Source organism: Dreissena polymorpha, chromosome 4, assembly GCF_020536995.1.
Source record: "Dreissena polymorpha isolate Duluth1 chromosome 4, UMN_Dpol_1.0, whole genome shotgun sequence".
Lineage (NCBI taxonomy): Eukaryota > Metazoa > Mollusca > Bivalvia > Myida > Dreissenidae > Dreissena > Dreissena polymorpha.
The window spans coordinates 66811911-66830312 of record NC_068358.1 but is presented as its reverse complement, the minus strand read 5'-3'; the positions used below and the strand labels follow the sequence as shown (position 1 = coordinate 66830312).

At 33.1% G+C, this 18402-nt stretch overlaps 1 protein-coding gene across 7 annotated transcripts; it reads right to left on the bottom strand.

Moving 5' to 3' along the window:
• Window positions 1-7314: 7314 nt before the first annotated feature.
• On the bottom strand, window positions 7315-17562 carry LOC127879106 (uncharacterized). 7 transcript variants are annotated; one of them, XM_052425759.1, is made up of 16 exons: window positions 17512-17562; window positions 17315-17412; window positions 16757-16785; window positions 16085-16348; window positions 15810-15896; window positions 15530-15652; window positions 15098-15226; window positions 14913-14993; window positions 14196-14314; window positions 12497-12583; window positions 11739-11831; window positions 11356-11424; window positions 8991-9174; window positions 8273-8422; window positions 8012-8085; window positions 7315-7848 (listed from the first exon to the last, which is right to left on the bottom strand). In XM_052425759.1, the coding sequence occupies exons 1-16, from the start codon at window positions 17521-17523 to the stop codon at window positions 7774-7776; spliced, it is 1674 nt and encodes a 557-aa protein (XP_052281719.1). In that variant the 5' UTR covers window positions 17524-17562; the 3' UTR covers window positions 7315-7773. The 7 variants fall into 7 exon arrangements, with proteins under 7 accessions (XP_052281719.1, XP_052281721.1, XP_052281718.1 ...); XM_052425761.1 differs by having other exon boundaries at window positions 8008-8085; window positions 17315-17424; window positions 17512-17540; XM_052425758.1 differs by having other exon boundaries at window positions 17315-17424; window positions 17512-17540.
• Window positions 17563-18402: the final 840 nt, after the last annotated feature.

Below are 18402 nucleotides of genomic sequence, written 5' to 3'. Positions count from 1 at the left end.
AAAAGCTTTAGGTACGATAAGAACCGCAACTCACTCTGCTAGGAACAATTAACTCTGCCTGTCTGCAGCAGACGACAAATGATTCTGCTCTAGCAGTGAGTGTATATACCAGTTTGTAAGACGACATTAGCCAGTCTAGTGTTTATCATTGAAATCTGTACATATTGGCTGCTTTCTGAGAAAACGGGGTTTAAAGCACGTCATATAAGATAAGCCTGTGCACACTGATTAGCCTGTGCAATGCGCACAAGCTAATCAAGGACGATAACAGCAAACAACTTCAATGCCTTAAGCGCTTTGATTATTTGTGAGCGAAGCTCACAAATGATGCATGCCTTTGCTATAATAGGACCCGTAACCCATGACTGCCTGTGTGGATAACTTTAGTTAACTTTAGCAGACAACAAATGCTTAAAGCGTTTGGTTTAACCACCTAATCTGCCTGTTCTCACTGGTACACTGCATAGTGTATTTAACAGCTTGTAAGACAACGTTGGTCAGTCTAGTGTTTATCATTGAAATCTGTACATATTGGCTGCTTTCAAGGAAAACGGGGCTTAATGCATGTCAAATAAGATTAGTCTGTACACACTGATTAGAAAAAAAAACACAACAACACACATCTCGACCTGCGTTTTAAGACACCCTCTTTATAAATTTAAATGGGTTGTGGTCTTTTCAACCTGTGATATGAAAAGCTATAACATAATTTTGAAAACTGAGTTGCGTCTAAGATTATACAACAGCGAACACATTCAGATGGGGTGTATAATACATAGTTAAAACCCCTCCCCAACGCCATTGTTTTAAACCACACACGATATTTTTCAACCACTCAACACATGATTTCTACAGGCGGGGATTTACAGTTAAGGTTAATTTACATATGGTTGATAGTGTCATGTAATATGAATCACAAGTCTGAATGTAAAGTTAAAGTTCTTTTTTTAAGATAAACAAATAGTTTCAAAACCAATGTAAATAACACAAAACGAATATTTCCTAAGAGAAGCCAAGGGTAAAATCTTTCTGTTTGATTGTGTATTTATAGTACCCGTTCCGTACTCAATTACTTCGTAGTGACTCTCGCCTGTCAGGGCGGTTCGCCGCTCTTGGATAGATGACATATATGCCTCCTATACGCGCGGGTTTCCAATTGAATAGACATTCCCAATTTGTTATCTACACCTAGAATACATCTCGGGAAGCCGCCTCTCCCTGACTAATGTATGTTTAATTGTTTCTATGCATTTAACGTGTAACGATACTTTAAGGTATTATGTAGAAGAGACCTAATTGTGTTATGACACGTTAATTACTTTGTTTTCGTTTGGTATCTTAATTACTTATCGGCTTTATTTAGTTATAGAGTTGTTATTTATGATTTTATATATTTCTTGCTTCTGTATTCAGATTATAAAATTATTAAGCCTAATATAATTTTCTAAAGTTACGTCACATACCTCATTTTCATCAAAAAAAAATTAATATTTTATAATTTAAAAACTTTAGAAATATCAAACCCTGAATGACAAGGTATCAGTACAAAAAAAAATATGTTATGATGGAAAAAATATTAGATTTTCGATGACAAAATCAATTTACAATAAAGAAATAATAGATGTCAGAGTATGACAAATTTAGTATGATATGTAACAACATAATAAAAAGCATAATTAACAGCATCATGAGCAATGACAAAATTTTCCATGGTAACGTATCAATTTTTAAAAAGTAAACGCTGGCGTCATGATGTAAAAGTGGGGTGACGGTAGGTATGGGACCCCTCGCCGGTGATGAATCGTCTGGTCGCGCGATTGCTTCCTGTGGCGTCGAAAGGTTCGTTTATTTGCAAAAGAAGAAAAAAGAATAAATGTAAAAAAAATAAAACAGTATTGACCTTAACTATGACAGAATATGAGAATTTCATATCATCTACTCAATGTAGGATCATCACAAAGATATTTTCCGTGTAAAATAGGATGAAGCAATATTGAAATTTTAATGACAAAATATGATACTTTTATATTATAAACACAACATCCAGCTATTTTCCCGCATATCGTCAATGCGATAATACAACATAGACTACTTTTCATGACAAAATATGATAATTTTATATTATATACATAACATCATGCTATTTTCTCTATGATAATTTTATATTATACACACATATATCATTCTATTTTCTCGCATATTGTCAATGTAATAATGTTACGTAGACTATAAATGTGCATCCTATCATTTCCTTGTAGAGTAATCAATGCATTATCATAATCAAGGTTTTTTTTTATTTTATTTTTATTTGTATGGGATTTTCATTCATTTTATTAACTACAAGTTCAGAAGAGGAGTTCATCTTCCCAGTTTTGAGGCTCACGTGGAGGACTTGCGGGTCGCGGTATCGGTCTGAGCTCCGTTTTTTGACAAAATTTACATGTGTGGGTGGTTTCTTTGAAAATATACGAATCACCACAACTGGCGTGACAACCGGATTGACAACAATCATTAAGATGATATGTGCCCCATAGCTTGTTCCAACAAATGTGACATGTAAAGAGATGACCACTGGGAAGATGTTCAAAATGTAACGACATAGATAAATCCAAAAAATCCAATGCTTTGTCATTCATACCTACGAATTCGGTGATTGGTAAACGTCGCCAAACTTGTGGGAAAGAATTTGAATGGGTCAAACGAAGATAAGCTGTTTGAGCTATGTATGAGTCGATGCCAAAAAGTAGGTTAGTAAGGGAGATTTTGTTAGAGAATATCATATATGAGAATACAGAACTTTCCTCATTGTCACGTACTTTGTCTAATTCATTGAAGGTTTCGAAGAAGAATGCAATTTCGCGTAGATCTTGTTTACTCGAAAGGGGTAATTTAATTTGTATGTCTTGGATTGTCGGGGGGTGAAATCTAAAAAACCGTCGAAAAAAGAGGAATGTAGGGGAAGGAATCCAAAGTACACGACAATTTCGGCGAACATGCTTATACTTCTCTGCACTAAATATGAACGTTTTGTTGGTAAATTAAATTGGTATCCGGTTCCGGTGGCGGTTGCGATGTCCGTTAAATTTTCTGTGGTGTAGTTGTACGTCTGGAAAAAAATGAATTGTATTAAATAAACTGTATGATAAAGGTTTGAAATACGCATGCCGTTACATCTTGGTGTTATTATATACGTCAAAATGTGTATCATTTGCTGTCGAGAAGCGTATACAATTATAACCTTTATCAACTATGTACATGTTTGATCGCGAACATTGCGAAGTCTGTAAATGCACAAATTTATTTAATTTTCGTCGTTACTACGGAATCTGTAACTGTTTTAATTATCATTTTATCTGAAGTATCGATAAATTTCTTGCGAGGATCTTTGTGAATAACCCATGCAGCTAATCATGGTCCATAACAGAACAGAAAAAAACAGAATTTTTTTTACGACTTGTACATAGAACATCGTCAGTCTTAACCAGTCTTCTGTTCTGTTCTGTTCATTGTTAATTTCTTAATTCTGATGAAGTACAAAACAATGTAAACTTATTCTGAAATCAATTTACTCAAGACAGTTACTACACATTTAACAAGACGTAACATATATATGCACTAAAAACAATTGTACTGATAATGAATATATATACCTACACCATATTTAATTTGTAAGGTTACTTTTTCTATTTTTATTTTGTCATTTCACTGTTTCTATTTTTATTGTGTCATTTTAATTTTACTATTTTTATGTGTGCGTCTCTAATTCTTTATTTATCTCTTACTTAAAAGTATGTAAACATTTGACACTTCCTACTTTATGTGTATGTAACTAATTTAACAATTTTCTTTAAATACCAATCCGTGCATAATTCTATATTCGTGTGATACATCATAAACAATTTAAAACTCTTCAAAAATATTCTTTAAAAAATTCATTGTCATGATGTTCTTATAATTTCTACTTCAATGTGCTCATGCCCATTTTGTACATGAGTCAGATAGCGATGAATGTAGTCACTGTCAAACCCTTAACTTAATTGGTACGCATTTGATTTTAATTTATTCTCCTCTAAATTCGTACGCGGTCCATAGTTTTTTACATTTTTAATCCAATGTTAAATTATTTTGGGTTCCCATCAAAAGATTGAACTATTTGCGATACGCTTTGTGTCCCTATAGCAGTCGTGACACCCCTTATTTGCTCACTTAAATTTTGGAAAAATTATGGAACGACTATTTTAGATAACAAAATGTAAGAAATTAAATTATTCACTTACCAGGTATTCTGCGTTTCCAGATTCAAAATCCTATGATCACATGCGCCAATTCAAGAGTGTGTCCCGTAATACGAACCACGAATAATACGAAAGTTAAAAGTCTTTATTCATAATAATAATTTCAATAATATGTCATAATTTTGGAGGGAAAACGCTTTTTCATTAGTTGTACCAGTAAATGGACTTGGACTATGTGTGTGGTGAATTCCTTTACTGTTGGAGTTATGTTGAAGTCAAGCGTGGAATTCGTGTATTAACTAATTACTACTGACATTAAGCCAAGTAATGACTTTGGCAATTTAAGTATTTCCTGTGAAGTTATCTTTTTATTTCAACTGGTCTTGTGGTGATGTTATCAGAAAAAAATCCTTCTTACTACTTCTTATTAAATTAACTACCCTGAAATTAAAAACAAAAATAATAACTTAATAAATGACAAATCTAATCGGTCTTCCGGGCTTTTATCATAAAAAAACCCGCAACTATCTAAATTAAAGGTTATATTGACCTTTGTTTATAATTGAATAATTCTGTCGGAGCCTAGACACCCCTGTCAAATGCTATTTTGATAATCTCCACGCAATGTATGTTAGACAACTCGTCTCGTCCGCTTCAATGGATTGTTGATTAGATAATATACTGTAATGAACTCCGCTTCACTTCTCTTTTGTACTTGAAATTACAAAAATGCGCTTAGTGAAAAGGGGGTTAGTGTAATGATACTTCAAACGCTGACTAACAGATTTAAAAGTCTCTTGGTTAAATTAACTACAAATTACACCCCATGATTGTGACGCTTAAGTATGTAAACCACTAGTCGGGTACATTTTGAATGCTGTATTTATTTTAGAGTAAAATGCTTTCATGTTTTTAACTCCTATTCACAATCACCATTATACCATTACTAATGCAATCAACAAAACAACTCGTGAAGTTTATTGAGTAAAAGACGCGCGCTTATTTATACTAGCGGACTGGCTCGAAAAGAATAACCACTCGAAAATGCTTCGTTAAATTGATGTATAAGCACTGAACGTGTTTGCTGTTGTAAAATGTCTCTGATAAGCTTCTACGCATTGCACAGGCTAATCAATATACACAGGCTAATCTCATTTGATATGCATTAAGCCCTGTTTTCACTGAAAGCAGTCAATATGTACAGATTTCAATGATAAACACCAGACTGGCCAATCTCATTTTACTGGCTGTTAAACACTAAGTCATATTTATAAACCCTTTGCAAAGTGTACCAATACACAGCGGTTCATCACGTTATGTTGAGGTATCAACGACAACTCTGCTAGGAGAATGGAATTTATCGTCTGCTACAACAGGCTTACCATACATAAGCCTTCTTGCCACATACTGATTTACAAAATATGGTCTGTAAAATTAGACTTATCATATTTCAAACCAACAAAAGTAAAATCGTCAATATAGCGCAATCATTCAAACCGCCAAAATGCTCGCTCATGAAATGTTAAACCGATAGTAGTAAAACAGCTAAAATGCTCACTTATCATATTTAAAACCGATACAAGTGAAATCGTCAATATAGCGGCAATAATTCGAACCGCCCGCTAAAATGCTCACGTATTATATTTCAAACCGACGGAGATCGTCAAGATGGCCGCAAAACCGCCAACATTCTTACTCATACGAAACCGCTAAAAACCGACGGAAGTGAAACCGTCAAGATGGCGTCAAACCGCCAACATTCTTACTCATCATATATCAAACCGCCAAAAACCGACGGTTGTAAACCGCCAAGAAGACCGCCAAACCTATCAACCAATCAGAAGACCGATCTCACTCCATTTCAACCAATCAGAACGTTGGGATGTCAAAGATGGCATCCAAGATGGCCACGAAATACCTACTTTCCTACTACTAAGATGGTGAGATATATGTTTAAATGGTTTATCGACCCTGTTTATTATTAGACTGGTAAGGTGTAGCTGGTATTGCAGTAATAAAATAATTTATGTATCTTCGGACAAACGCGGGGGCGGAGAAAATAAAAATAAATATTACTACAGAAAACCACGTTGTGAAGTCTTTCTTTTTAATAGTAAACAATACAATTTGAGCCAACATATAATATAAAATATAAATGTGTGTCATAATGTTGTTTTAGGATCAGAGCTACTCTGTGTAAAAGACGACAACAACAAAAAAATCTTTGTTTTGTTAACGTAGGTAAGTAACAATTATAAAAAATTAAAATATCAAGAGGCAAATTTTGAAATTTGGGAATTATATATATTTTAATGATTATAAGTTTTAACATCAGCAGTGTGGTTAATTTAGAAATAATCGACGGGTAACCGTTGGTTATTGCGGTAATAAAAAACAGTATGGAGTTCCAATTCGTAGGAATTTAACTACGAGGGCGTAGTCCGGTTGGTTTGATAACAAGCATCGGAACGACATACCGTTGGTTATTACCGCAATAACCAACGGTTACCCGTCAATTATTTCGATTCTAACACGATTTCATTAATAAGTTATCCGCGATTTTAAGGTTAGAAATGACAATTATATTAACAGAACGTCCTCCATTTTTCCGCGAAAACGTGACGTCACCAAAACAATGAAAATCAAATGACGTCGTATTCATTCATAAACAGTGCGCGGACAATCAAAGTGACGTCACTTTAAACAAACGTTGGTATATCGGGGTAATAACCGACGGTAAGCTCCCTTCTCATTCTAATGTGCATACGTGTGCGACTGTGGTAGAATAAACAGTAAAACAGGTTACTGACTGATCTTTTTGTAATATATCAGGCTCGGCACGAATCAAATAACGGCTCGGCAAGCCTCGCCGTTATATTATTCTAAGCCTTGCCTGATATATTACAAAAAGATCAGGCAGTAACCTGTTATTCTATATGTATACATGTAAACATAAATGATTTGCTTTATAAATCTTAATCATCTCTTAAAATGTCTCTTCAAATACCATTCATCGTTAGATTTTAATAAATTCAATGTCCGACGGGTACCTTTATAGAATAGCTAAAATTTAAGGCAATTCCTTACAATTACTTTATTTAAGATAATACAGTATGGTATCAATTTAAAGTACGATATTTTATTTTCGAACATTTCTATAAAAAAATATGTTTAATGTAATTTTATGCAGGTGCGATTAGCCCAAATTCTGATATCTTCAGAAAAAATGTTGACGGAAATGTAATTTCCACACAAGCACAGTTCCTCAATAAATCACTCCAAACTTTCATATTTTAAAGTAGTTTCAAATAAAACGTACCAAAAATGTTGCTGCTTTTTCTACTAAAAAAGAAAAGTAAGTCTATGGAAATAGGCTTTATCTTTCATTGGATTGAAAGAGTGATCAGTCGTATCCAATGTACTGACAAATTACCATCGGTCAAATAGATAAGACTTAAAAAAAATGGTAAGACTAATAATGTTTTTATGTTGCTGATGGCGACGAATCACAACCAAAGACGCTGACAAAATAATAAACTCAACAGAGTTCTATCGCTATTTTGCGTTCGATTCCATATTCATAATCTCTTATGGTCCCGTCATTCCATCGTACCTGCAAATACCGAACATATAATGAAATGTCAGTATTTAAGAGAACATATCTTACGCGTGTTTACTGACATGGGTTTTCATACGATTTAAATATTCGTTTGAATGCGTCAGAAAACGGGACAAACAATTATTTCAATAAGTATAATCAGTTAATCGATACTTGCTCGAGCTTTATTGTCAGCCACTTGAAGAACAACGCCAGTTTCGGAAAGGTTATGCTCCACAGACATATCAGATTCTGCAAAACAATAAATCTTAACATCAATATACTTAATTTTAATAACTTACCACTAATATAATATTAGCGCTGTCTAAACGATGTAAAATTGATATATATATAAAACCAAACACCACTTATATACTATCGCTGTGCGCTTAACTGAGATATATTAATTTAAATGTTAATACAAAGAAATTGAACCAACTTGGTTTCACTCTACATCCAATCGCAAAGTTTTCTCCTTCATCTAAAATTCTAGGTTCGTTGACAACTTTAACGTCAAATCCAGCATCTCCGTATCTGCATACCATCTTCCAGTCATTAAAATCCCAAAGAACTAATATTTGATCTGATTCTGCAATGTTAATATGTAAAATACGCTATACATTAATATGACAACTTGAACACATTTTAACGCATCGTTATTGTGCATATGTGCTTGTGAAAATCGTCGAAACCGCTTGCGACTTTGGGCGTATGAATCAGTTTCTACAGTAGCCCGGATAATAAAATGTGGCTTTTTAAATAACATATGAAAAGTCTGTAAATGTTATTCGTACTTTAATGTTATTTCGCTTGGTGGCATATTTATCAGGACTATTGATAGCCAGAACCCCTTCGATAAAATATGAAAATAAATCGGCAAAAGTATATATATATATATATGTATATATGTATTGGATTTTTACGATAAGTTGTGTAGCGTAGCGTGTCCATACTTACACATGTTTAAAGGAAAAGTAAATGTAGGAATTATTTTGTTCTTTATACATACGCAATAGTCAAATACATTCTTTATGTTTAAGTTACATTTTATAACGTTATGATTGACATAAAACAATTTAACGAAATAACAGAACAATACATAGCACAAAGATAAGTTTTTTAATCATATGTTTCAAAGCATAAAGATATTTTATTACCAATATGTCCTATAACAGTTCCGGGTCTATTGCCATCCAGATTCCCTCTGTTCCAGTCAGGTCCCCTACGCACGCGGGAGCCAAGAATTGGAATTTCCGAGCCTTTGATTTCCTTATAAAACTTACTGCCAAAGTCTCGTTCCATGAATCTTTCCGTCCGGTCGCGCAGGGCTTGTATATCCTCCTTGAGAATAATTATGCAATCATAGTGTTGTTGTTTTGTTCAGATTTACAGACAAACATGGGATGAAAATGCATGCATATTCATATGTTTATTTAACATTTGCAAGTGAGAATAAATAGACTGCAGATAATTTGTGCTAAAATACTAAAATACTAACACTGAAGTATGAAATGTAATTTAAGACCCCATTGTTCCGGTATCTGTAATGATGCGAAACGACTGTAATTAGCAGAAACAGACAAGACCGTTTTGGGGACATAACATAACTCAATACATTGTTATTAAATAAAAGGTAAAACGCTCGAATGTAAATGTAACACGTGAAAATGCTATTTCAATAATATGTGCGTCTCTGAAACTAAAACACAGAATATGAAATAAAGCGCATATACTTAACATTTAAGGATTAAAATATGTAAAGACATGTTAGTGTATTTTTTATCCATAATTAATATGCGAAATTTAAGAATGCAAAATAGTTTCAGCGTTTTAAGTTTGACAGCGTGCTTTAGATTCACTATAAATGTGAATTAATACATACTTTGAAAGAATAATATACCACTTGCAAAAGAAAAATATTTGGCATTATTTAAGAAATAATATTTTTCTATCATGGTTTGTTGTCGAATAACCCACAGTAAGGAGTATTATTGCATAAACTCTATCTATAATGCCCTCTGGCGGGGTGCAGAAACTTGGCAAAAGGAGGGCTTGAACGGGAGAAATCGTGTATAAATAAGGCGATTCACGTGCCGTTCAAGCCCTGTTATGTGTTTTTCATATCCATAATCTGGTCCGCGCGCAGTTATTTCCCTTTTCCAGCCTTCGACGACTTTCCAAGCATAAATGGGGAACTGAATAAGCACCAGTTTCCTCATGCATGCAAAGAAAATGGCAATGGCTATTTCATTCCACTTTTCAAATTATACCATCTGCACTCACTTATACCAGCTTTATTTTATTGGCAACGTCAATGAAGTTAAGGTTATTTACTCAAAACTTTCAAAAGACTATGCTGTAAATGTAAGTGTTTATGTACCTTCAACGTTCCTGCTGTAAATTCCAAAAAAGTCCTCATTTCTTACTTTGCGCGGCTGCATTTCAACTTTTCATTAATCCACTGTTTAAACACATTTGAAATCGAAAACTGCCAATCCGAAGGTAAAGCCTCGTCATTTCGGATTATGACCGAGTTAGGCATATGTAAAACACAACCTTGAACTGTATTGAAATAATCGAATTATTTTGTCGATGTCGAATGAACAAGACATATTGTTTTCAATGTTATTTTAATTTATTTTGATATGTGTGATTTGTTTATGCAATATTAGCGAAAATACACATTTTCTCGGACATGATCATCTGCGGGCGCTCTCAAAATCCATTCCTGGAACGGATTTTTCGAGCGCCCGCAGATGATCATGCCCTCGAAAACGTGTATTATCCCTTTATACATACGTAGGAATTAAATCACGAGTGCGAAGCACGGGTGATTTGATTACACGCATCTATACTCCTTACTGTTGGTTATTCGACAACAAACCATCATAGAAAAATATTATTTCGATTCAAACACGATTTTGGTTGATTTGGTTCAAACGTTTGGACGTGAACTATATTTCTCAATACTACGCCCTTCTAAGTACAAAGTTCACTTTTTAGTGACGTCATTAAATTGTACAAACACATGACGTCGTTTTCATTCATTAATATTTTGCAAATGACGTCACTTCCATTGAGAAAAAAAATCGTAGAAACTAAATGACGTCACGTTTATTGATGCTACTGAAAAGCTGACATGCTATAAATGTTTTCTTAATTACGTTTCCTAACAAATTACATTCTTTGTAGGGGTGGATATGCAACTTATCACCACTTATACAATTTGTTGTTTCATTACATTTATGTACATGCGACATTTATTATATTTCTTTTAGAGCGGGTTTTAGCACGTGCATTTTACTGCAATATTTTCTTTATTTATTCGGAACTATTTTTCGAAACATTAAGCTCCGCCCATAATTTGTTGCAGAAAAACCCAAAGACGATTTTCTTCTTTGTTTATATGAAATTCGGCACCTGCCGTGTTATAATAAACATTTTGAGTAATAAATATATGTGCGTTACGAATTATCTATTGATTTACAACCTGAATAAACGACAAACAGTCTAACGTGTTACCTCGTCCTCCTTTGTCATGGCGGTATTCAAAGTAACGTTCAAAGACAGGTCTTGAAACAGTAAATTTGCCTGAAATATATGGTATGTGTTGTACATTAACAACTTTTTAAATGGACACAATAAAAAATACTCGATTCAAATTAAACCAGAAATGCATGTATCGCTTACAAGTGACACGATATCAAGTATCATTTTCACCATCACTTCAAGGTCCTTGATTGAAGCCAAGTGACTAGGAGCAATGCAATTTATTTCAACACAAACCACTTTAAAACACTTTATGCGGATAAAAGCTGATTACTAAATTACATCTTATAAAAGTGTAAGCTTAAGTACACTTTTTTAAATTCTTAATCGACTTAGTGTTACAAATATGTTCGTACTGCAAGATATCCACGCCGAGCAAGTCTGCGTCCATCTTTGTATGTGAATGATTTTAGTTCACCACTAAGACTCGCCATTATGTTTATAAAGTTCTGTAAAACGAAAACAGGTAATTACTTCATTGTAATTGATATTGCTGAGATAGTGTGATTCGCTCAGCTTATATAGGGACATAAACTATTTATAAATCAGAGCTTAAACTGCATAATCTCATACTGGGGTTACACAAATCGTGTATAAAATTCAAGTTGTTCGTTTATCACGAAATCAGCAAGCAATTCAAATCAGTTAAAGGATATGAAACTGGTTGAAACAGTTGTATAAGTCAGCACTAAGCCAAGAGGATTGCGTGCTTGAACGCAAAATTGATATTCGTCGCATTTTATTTCACAATTTAAATTATTATTAAGATACTATTTGCATGAGTGTGACGGTACATTTTTCCAATGTGTTTCATACTCAAAATACCTATGTCCTTTAACTATGACCGATCAACCTGAAAATCGATAGGCGTCTTCTTATATATAAACTGAAATTGCCATTAGCATGGTCGTAGATCAAAGTGTTCTCTACTTATCGTGCGGAAAAAAGGTATACGGACCGAACATTCAACCAACTGACCGACGGACAGGTTTAAAGTAATATAACCCTGCAATGATAGAAATATCAAGCGGGAGAATGTAATACTATCCAGTAAGTTAGATTTACCATGTAATTACATAATTAATCAATATGTGTAAATGGACGACGTCGATACCTTGTCGTAATTTCCAACACCAATAAACGATACGTCTATGTCTTTTTTATCAATTTCATCAATCGCCTCTGCCAAATAGGTTAGTGTCTACAATAATAAACAAATGTTTAAAATGAGCTCTCCAAAGCGAGGCTGAATTGCGTCAGTTGAAAACAAAACACTGATGATATGCATATACGATATGTAAAGTGCCCTGATAAAAGTAGCATTTCAAAGATTGGTGCGGTTTGTTGAAAATAACACAGTGTGGAGGATTATAAAGGACTATAAATCGTATGTCCCGATTGAGATAAAAATATACATCAAGTTCAAGTTGTGATGAAGTTATTTTTTATTATTGTCTAGGAGGTCAATATAGCAAAAGTTGTGATGAAGTTATTTTTAATTATTGTCTAGGAGGTCAATATAGCAAAGAGGATGAAAATGTACACATGACCTATGCATCACTAAACGAGATCATGCAACAACTATCAAATGAGGGGCAAACCTTTTGCGGCCATATTTATAACTGTTCGATCAATAACTGTTACCAAACGTATTTGACTTAACCCTATTCCTAAAAATGTTTCTATTATTGTTCTCTTCGTTTTTTTGAATATTTTTGGGATTTAAGGCATCAGTTTCAAACTATATACCACTTAGCAATATTTACGCAAAAAGTAATTGATTCGAATGACATTCTTCTTTTTGGGGGTTGAAATACCGAATTTTATCTAAAGAGTCTTGTCGAGAAATAATAAAATACACTTATTTGCTCTTTGTTGGCAATTATTTCATTTGTACACCGTCGCTTAATTGATTGCACAAAAGGTATCTCTAAGACTTTACCGAAGGCAATGCTAACACTTTTGTCTTAAGTTAAAAAGCTACCCAATATAAGTTGGTGACACTAGCTATTCATATTACGTGCAGAGGTATCATGCTATTCTTTGACTCGTTCAAGATTGATGTGCAAGACTGGCATTGTGTGTCAGTTTCATATCGTTTTCGGCTAGTGTTCATGAAGTATACAAAACATTGTAAAGATTGTTGTGTTTGTTAAATGAATGCATTAAAAGTTGTGATTATACTTTGTATTAATGCGCAGCTTCTCCCTTCGATATATAACCATGTATGATTTTCTGCAAATTCAGCAACGCCCAATGTTGGATTTATTCTTATAAATGTTTTTGTTTTTTTCTCTAGACCTTATAACATTTTATGTTATGTCTTTGTCACTTGATTGATAGTACGCAAAGAAGTGAAACAATAATTATCAAACTAGTAAAAACTTGTACAACTGTTGAAATGTATGCCTTCTCAATGTTTAAATTAATGGGGAATGTATTTCAGCGTAATCGTGTAATAACTTGCCCTTTGCGACAACTATATTCTTTGGAAACACGACTTATTTTGCATTGGCCATATTGATCATTAGCCAATAATAACTTGTGACTCTAATGAATTATGCTAGGTATTAAATCAACAAATACTTATTACAAAGTAGCTGTAAAATACCATATATTACACAAAAACACAACGACTATATACACAAGAGTTGTATATGTGTATAAAGGCAAAACGTCACATATTGTATGGGAATCATTCAAAAGAAGGAAAAAATATGTATTTGAAGTATTGTATAATTATAAATTGAATACACGGTGTTTTAATATGTTAGAAAGGAATATTTATGGAATACAAAGAGCGGTGTATATACCTGTTCATGTTTTGTTTCGTCTTCAGCATCCGGTCCTGCATGTAACAATGTTTCAGTGGGGCGACCGTCTGTGACCACGATTATTTTTTGAATTATGATTAAGCCGTTGACAGATGGTCCTATTCAAAATACGTGTAAGTAGGTAGTAATAGCGTAATTTATATTCTTTCATAAATTATTGTGTGTGTTTTATTTCAGTATGACTGCAGATTTGCTGTTGTCATGCGAGACTATTTTGGAAAAAAAACACTTACTTCTCCAGGTAGCTCGTTATTATAAGACAATAATTATATAAAAAGTACGAAAATGAATATTTGTATTTAAAAACTATAGAAAATTTTCTTGCACAAACTATGGTTGGTTGTTTATTTTCCATCAGTTTTCTGTGCAAAAGTATAAACCTTAATTTTAGCTCAATTCCTCGAAAGCATACTGCTTATTGAGACGTCAACAAATCTTTTAGCGGAGTAGAAACAATACTAAGTGTCTTTTGGGAAGATCTAAACACGCTTACCCGGTAGATATCGAACTAATTACATTTCCGTCATTAAACGAACACTCTTTCTACAACGCCAGCGTTAAATGTTCAGTAGTTTAAATTGGCATTTGATTGTCAACAACCTTAAAGACATACTCATTTAGCTAAAGCATATTTGAGACCAACGGATACACTAACAAAACAATCTAGATTTAACTCTCTCTCTCTCTCCCTCTTACCGTTTTTACCAGACAACGCTCCAGCTTTAGCACACATAAGACCTCCCAGAAGAGGACTTGGGCCACCCAAAGGCATTTGTTCTGTGAAAAGAATACATATTTAACATGTATGAATCTTAGCGGAATCTGCTAAATTGTCTAATGTTAAAAACTGTATATTAAAAAATAGTAACAAAATTAGTTACCTAATTGCTTTTTAACATCGTCGAACCTATTGGTCAGGCACTGTTGTAATTTCGTCTCATGACCAAATGTTACAAGCGCAACAAATTCTCGTATACGGTCTTCGTTGTGGATTTTATACTCTTCTAGACCTATTTCATTTGACAAAAATGTAAATAACGTATATGAAACAATGTATGCAATCACCTTTTAAAAGGTTGAGTACATACATGGTGAGGGTTATTCCTAAAACAAATATATGTATGCACAATACAGTGTTAATCTTGCATAGATTTTCGTCGTATATACTCCATAATAAACTATACAATGAAATATTAAGCGTTTTTATTTATCTTCCCGTGTTTGTCTGAATAAGAGAAAATATTTTGAATGTGTTATTATTATGTGTTAAATAACCATTAGTTGTGTCAAATAGAAACGTAATATCTTTCCACCTGATAAAAAGTCGTTGACAAATTCCATAGCCTGATTCCATGCATTCCCTGACGCCATGCTTTCTGATATGTCCAGACATAAAACCGTGGCGACGCACTCTAACTGACCTGTAATCTGCCTAGCTAATGGAAAAAATCAACACTTTGTGTCAAATGACATTTGAAAAATAAATAGTGCGTCCGCATATTTGTGTTTGTAGCTCTAACGTCCGGTGTGTACTTAAATTGTGAAGTGAATAAACTAAACGACAATAGCAATAATACACGTTCAAATATTCACCTCTGTCTAATGTTTTCTGAGCCAATGTGTCCCATGTTTTTTCATTGCCGCTAAGGAAATACTTATGAGTTTGTCTAACTACACTTCCTGTAAATAAAACATCAAATTATATGTTATTGAACCGTGTGTCGAAAAAATAATAATAAAAATAGTTGCACATTGCAACTGTGAAATATATATCAAAATTACCTAAAATACGTAATATTGGTTAGTTTGTTTTCTTATTGATAATTAGCCATGTAGGTACATGTATTCTGATATAAATCTGAGCTAACGTGTTGTTGTTGTATGGACGTTGCTACTACCATGTTTTGGAACACTTGAATCTTTTGATGACACGTCACGATAAGTGCCGTCTTTAGAATTGTGTGCGAAAACCGTATTGCAACTTATATCTTTCGTGGTGTGCACTTTTTGTCGAAGTTCATCTAATTGAGTCTCAATGTAGGAAAATCTTTGAACGATATCATTTTGTTCCGTATCAACCTCGCTCTCGCGCAGGTGTAGTTCTGTAAGGCGCTCATTTAAATCAGACGCAACTAAAACAATAATATGCCAAACCATTAATGCTCACATTTTTCCTACAGGACAATTTTAAATATCGGAATGATGAAATAAGAAAACAAGAATATAGGAGGTAGGATGTTGAAGCTCAAGAAAAATTATCAGGAGAGAAATTCTTGTTAACATCAACGAGTCCTTTATTTAAGAAAAGTGATCAATTGGCTATTCAAAACTTGATGATTGATAAGGTTTAAGGTCAAACTATTATTTAGAAAGAAATATTCTGCAAATTGCGATATGCTTGCATCATATTAATTATTATAATTAAATTTACATGAAACAAAATACTATATTACATTCTTGAAATAGTTCTGCTCATAACTTAGCATATATACAATATGCTACTTTGCGATAAAAGAAAATCAGCAATAGTTCTGTTATACCTGCAGTCAATCGATCGATTACATCTGCACTGTAAATAAACACATCTAATCTCAATTAATCAATCACAAAAATGCCTGAATACTTTAATAGCGTGCTTTGTTGGTTCAACAATCTGTTATTTAAATGCCAAAGCCTGGTTTTAAGGGAATTTTTCCCAAATTTTTCGTACATTAAACAAACGTATCTATAATACTTATTAACAAAGCTAATTTTTTCGGAATATTCTGATATTTATAATCATACAAAGAAAAAAAAATTTTGACAACGCAATCAATTAGTGTAAAGTCTGTAACGTAATCAACATACAAACATGACTAATTATATTTTTAGCGACACCGATTATACTCGCTGAATCTTGTGATCTGTCACCGCCATATCTTATTTATTGGCCATGCGATGTATAATATAACACAAGTTATCGGAAATTTAAAAAAAAAAAACATACAAAAGTACAAAACATAACAAGATATTAACACACAATGATAAATTACTACAACGACACTTCTAAAGCTCAAACTAATGCTTCTTTTACAAATAATACAAGTACTTCCTCTTACCACTGACATTCTGCTCTCCGTCCACATTCATTCAGATCTTGAAGTCGTTGAAAATTGGATCTATTAATTTTCATGATATCCTGAATGTCGTCGAGCACCTGTAAAATTAACTAATAATTGTGGTATTTAATCGATGCGAAACGATACCAAACACACCTTATAATTATAAATGTAAATTGTGGTCAAAATGTATTTACCTGTTTATCCATTGTGTTATTCTTTATGTTCTATTTTTGGAACTAAATCAGGTCATCCTGTACTATTTATATACTTAACAGGGTTCCCATGTATGAAGCATACTTTCATATGATAAACATATGTTATTAAATAAGGAAAATGTGCGCTTTTATTGAAAAAAAAAGTTAATAGTTAGTGAACAACGAACAAGCCATATACCTGTCGGATCGATAAGCTTTATCACCACTTGATACATAATTATTAATCTCGTCAACAAGTATGTTGAATGCCCCTGTAGTAAAGTTTAGTTTTATTGTGTCATTATTATGTAACTTTAATTATATGATGTTATTTTTCATAACACAGATTTTTCATAATTAACAGTAAGTCATCAGCACTTATGATAAGCCTATCAGCTAAAGGATAGTTAAAAAAAAAGACAACCTGTACATAAGTTTGCAGTATTTATCTCCCTTGTTTAACCTGGTTACTCAGATTCCCTAATCTATTTGTATATCAACTTTGGAATTTGTTAGACCCCTGGGTTTCAAAACACTTTAAGGTCTAATACTTTAAAATGCGTATTTTTCTAATATAATGATATTTTTATCTAAGATATAATTGTCTTGTGTAAATATGTACTTATTTTTTATCACATTTGTTATCAGAAGTTTGCAAATTAGTCAATAATGGGAACCTTTACTGATATGCCTTCTTTGAGAAAATCCCCTGCAGAGTTCCCCAGAGCTTAGATATTGATTATTAATTATTGGTGTGTTTTGATAGCTGAATGCTTGTAGAGTTTGCATATTTTATTAGAAGTATGTTGTTTATGTTAAATTTAAATAACATTGTTGATTTGAGTGTTTTTATTTTTTTTTGTCTATGTGAAGGGATTATATTTTTAGCCA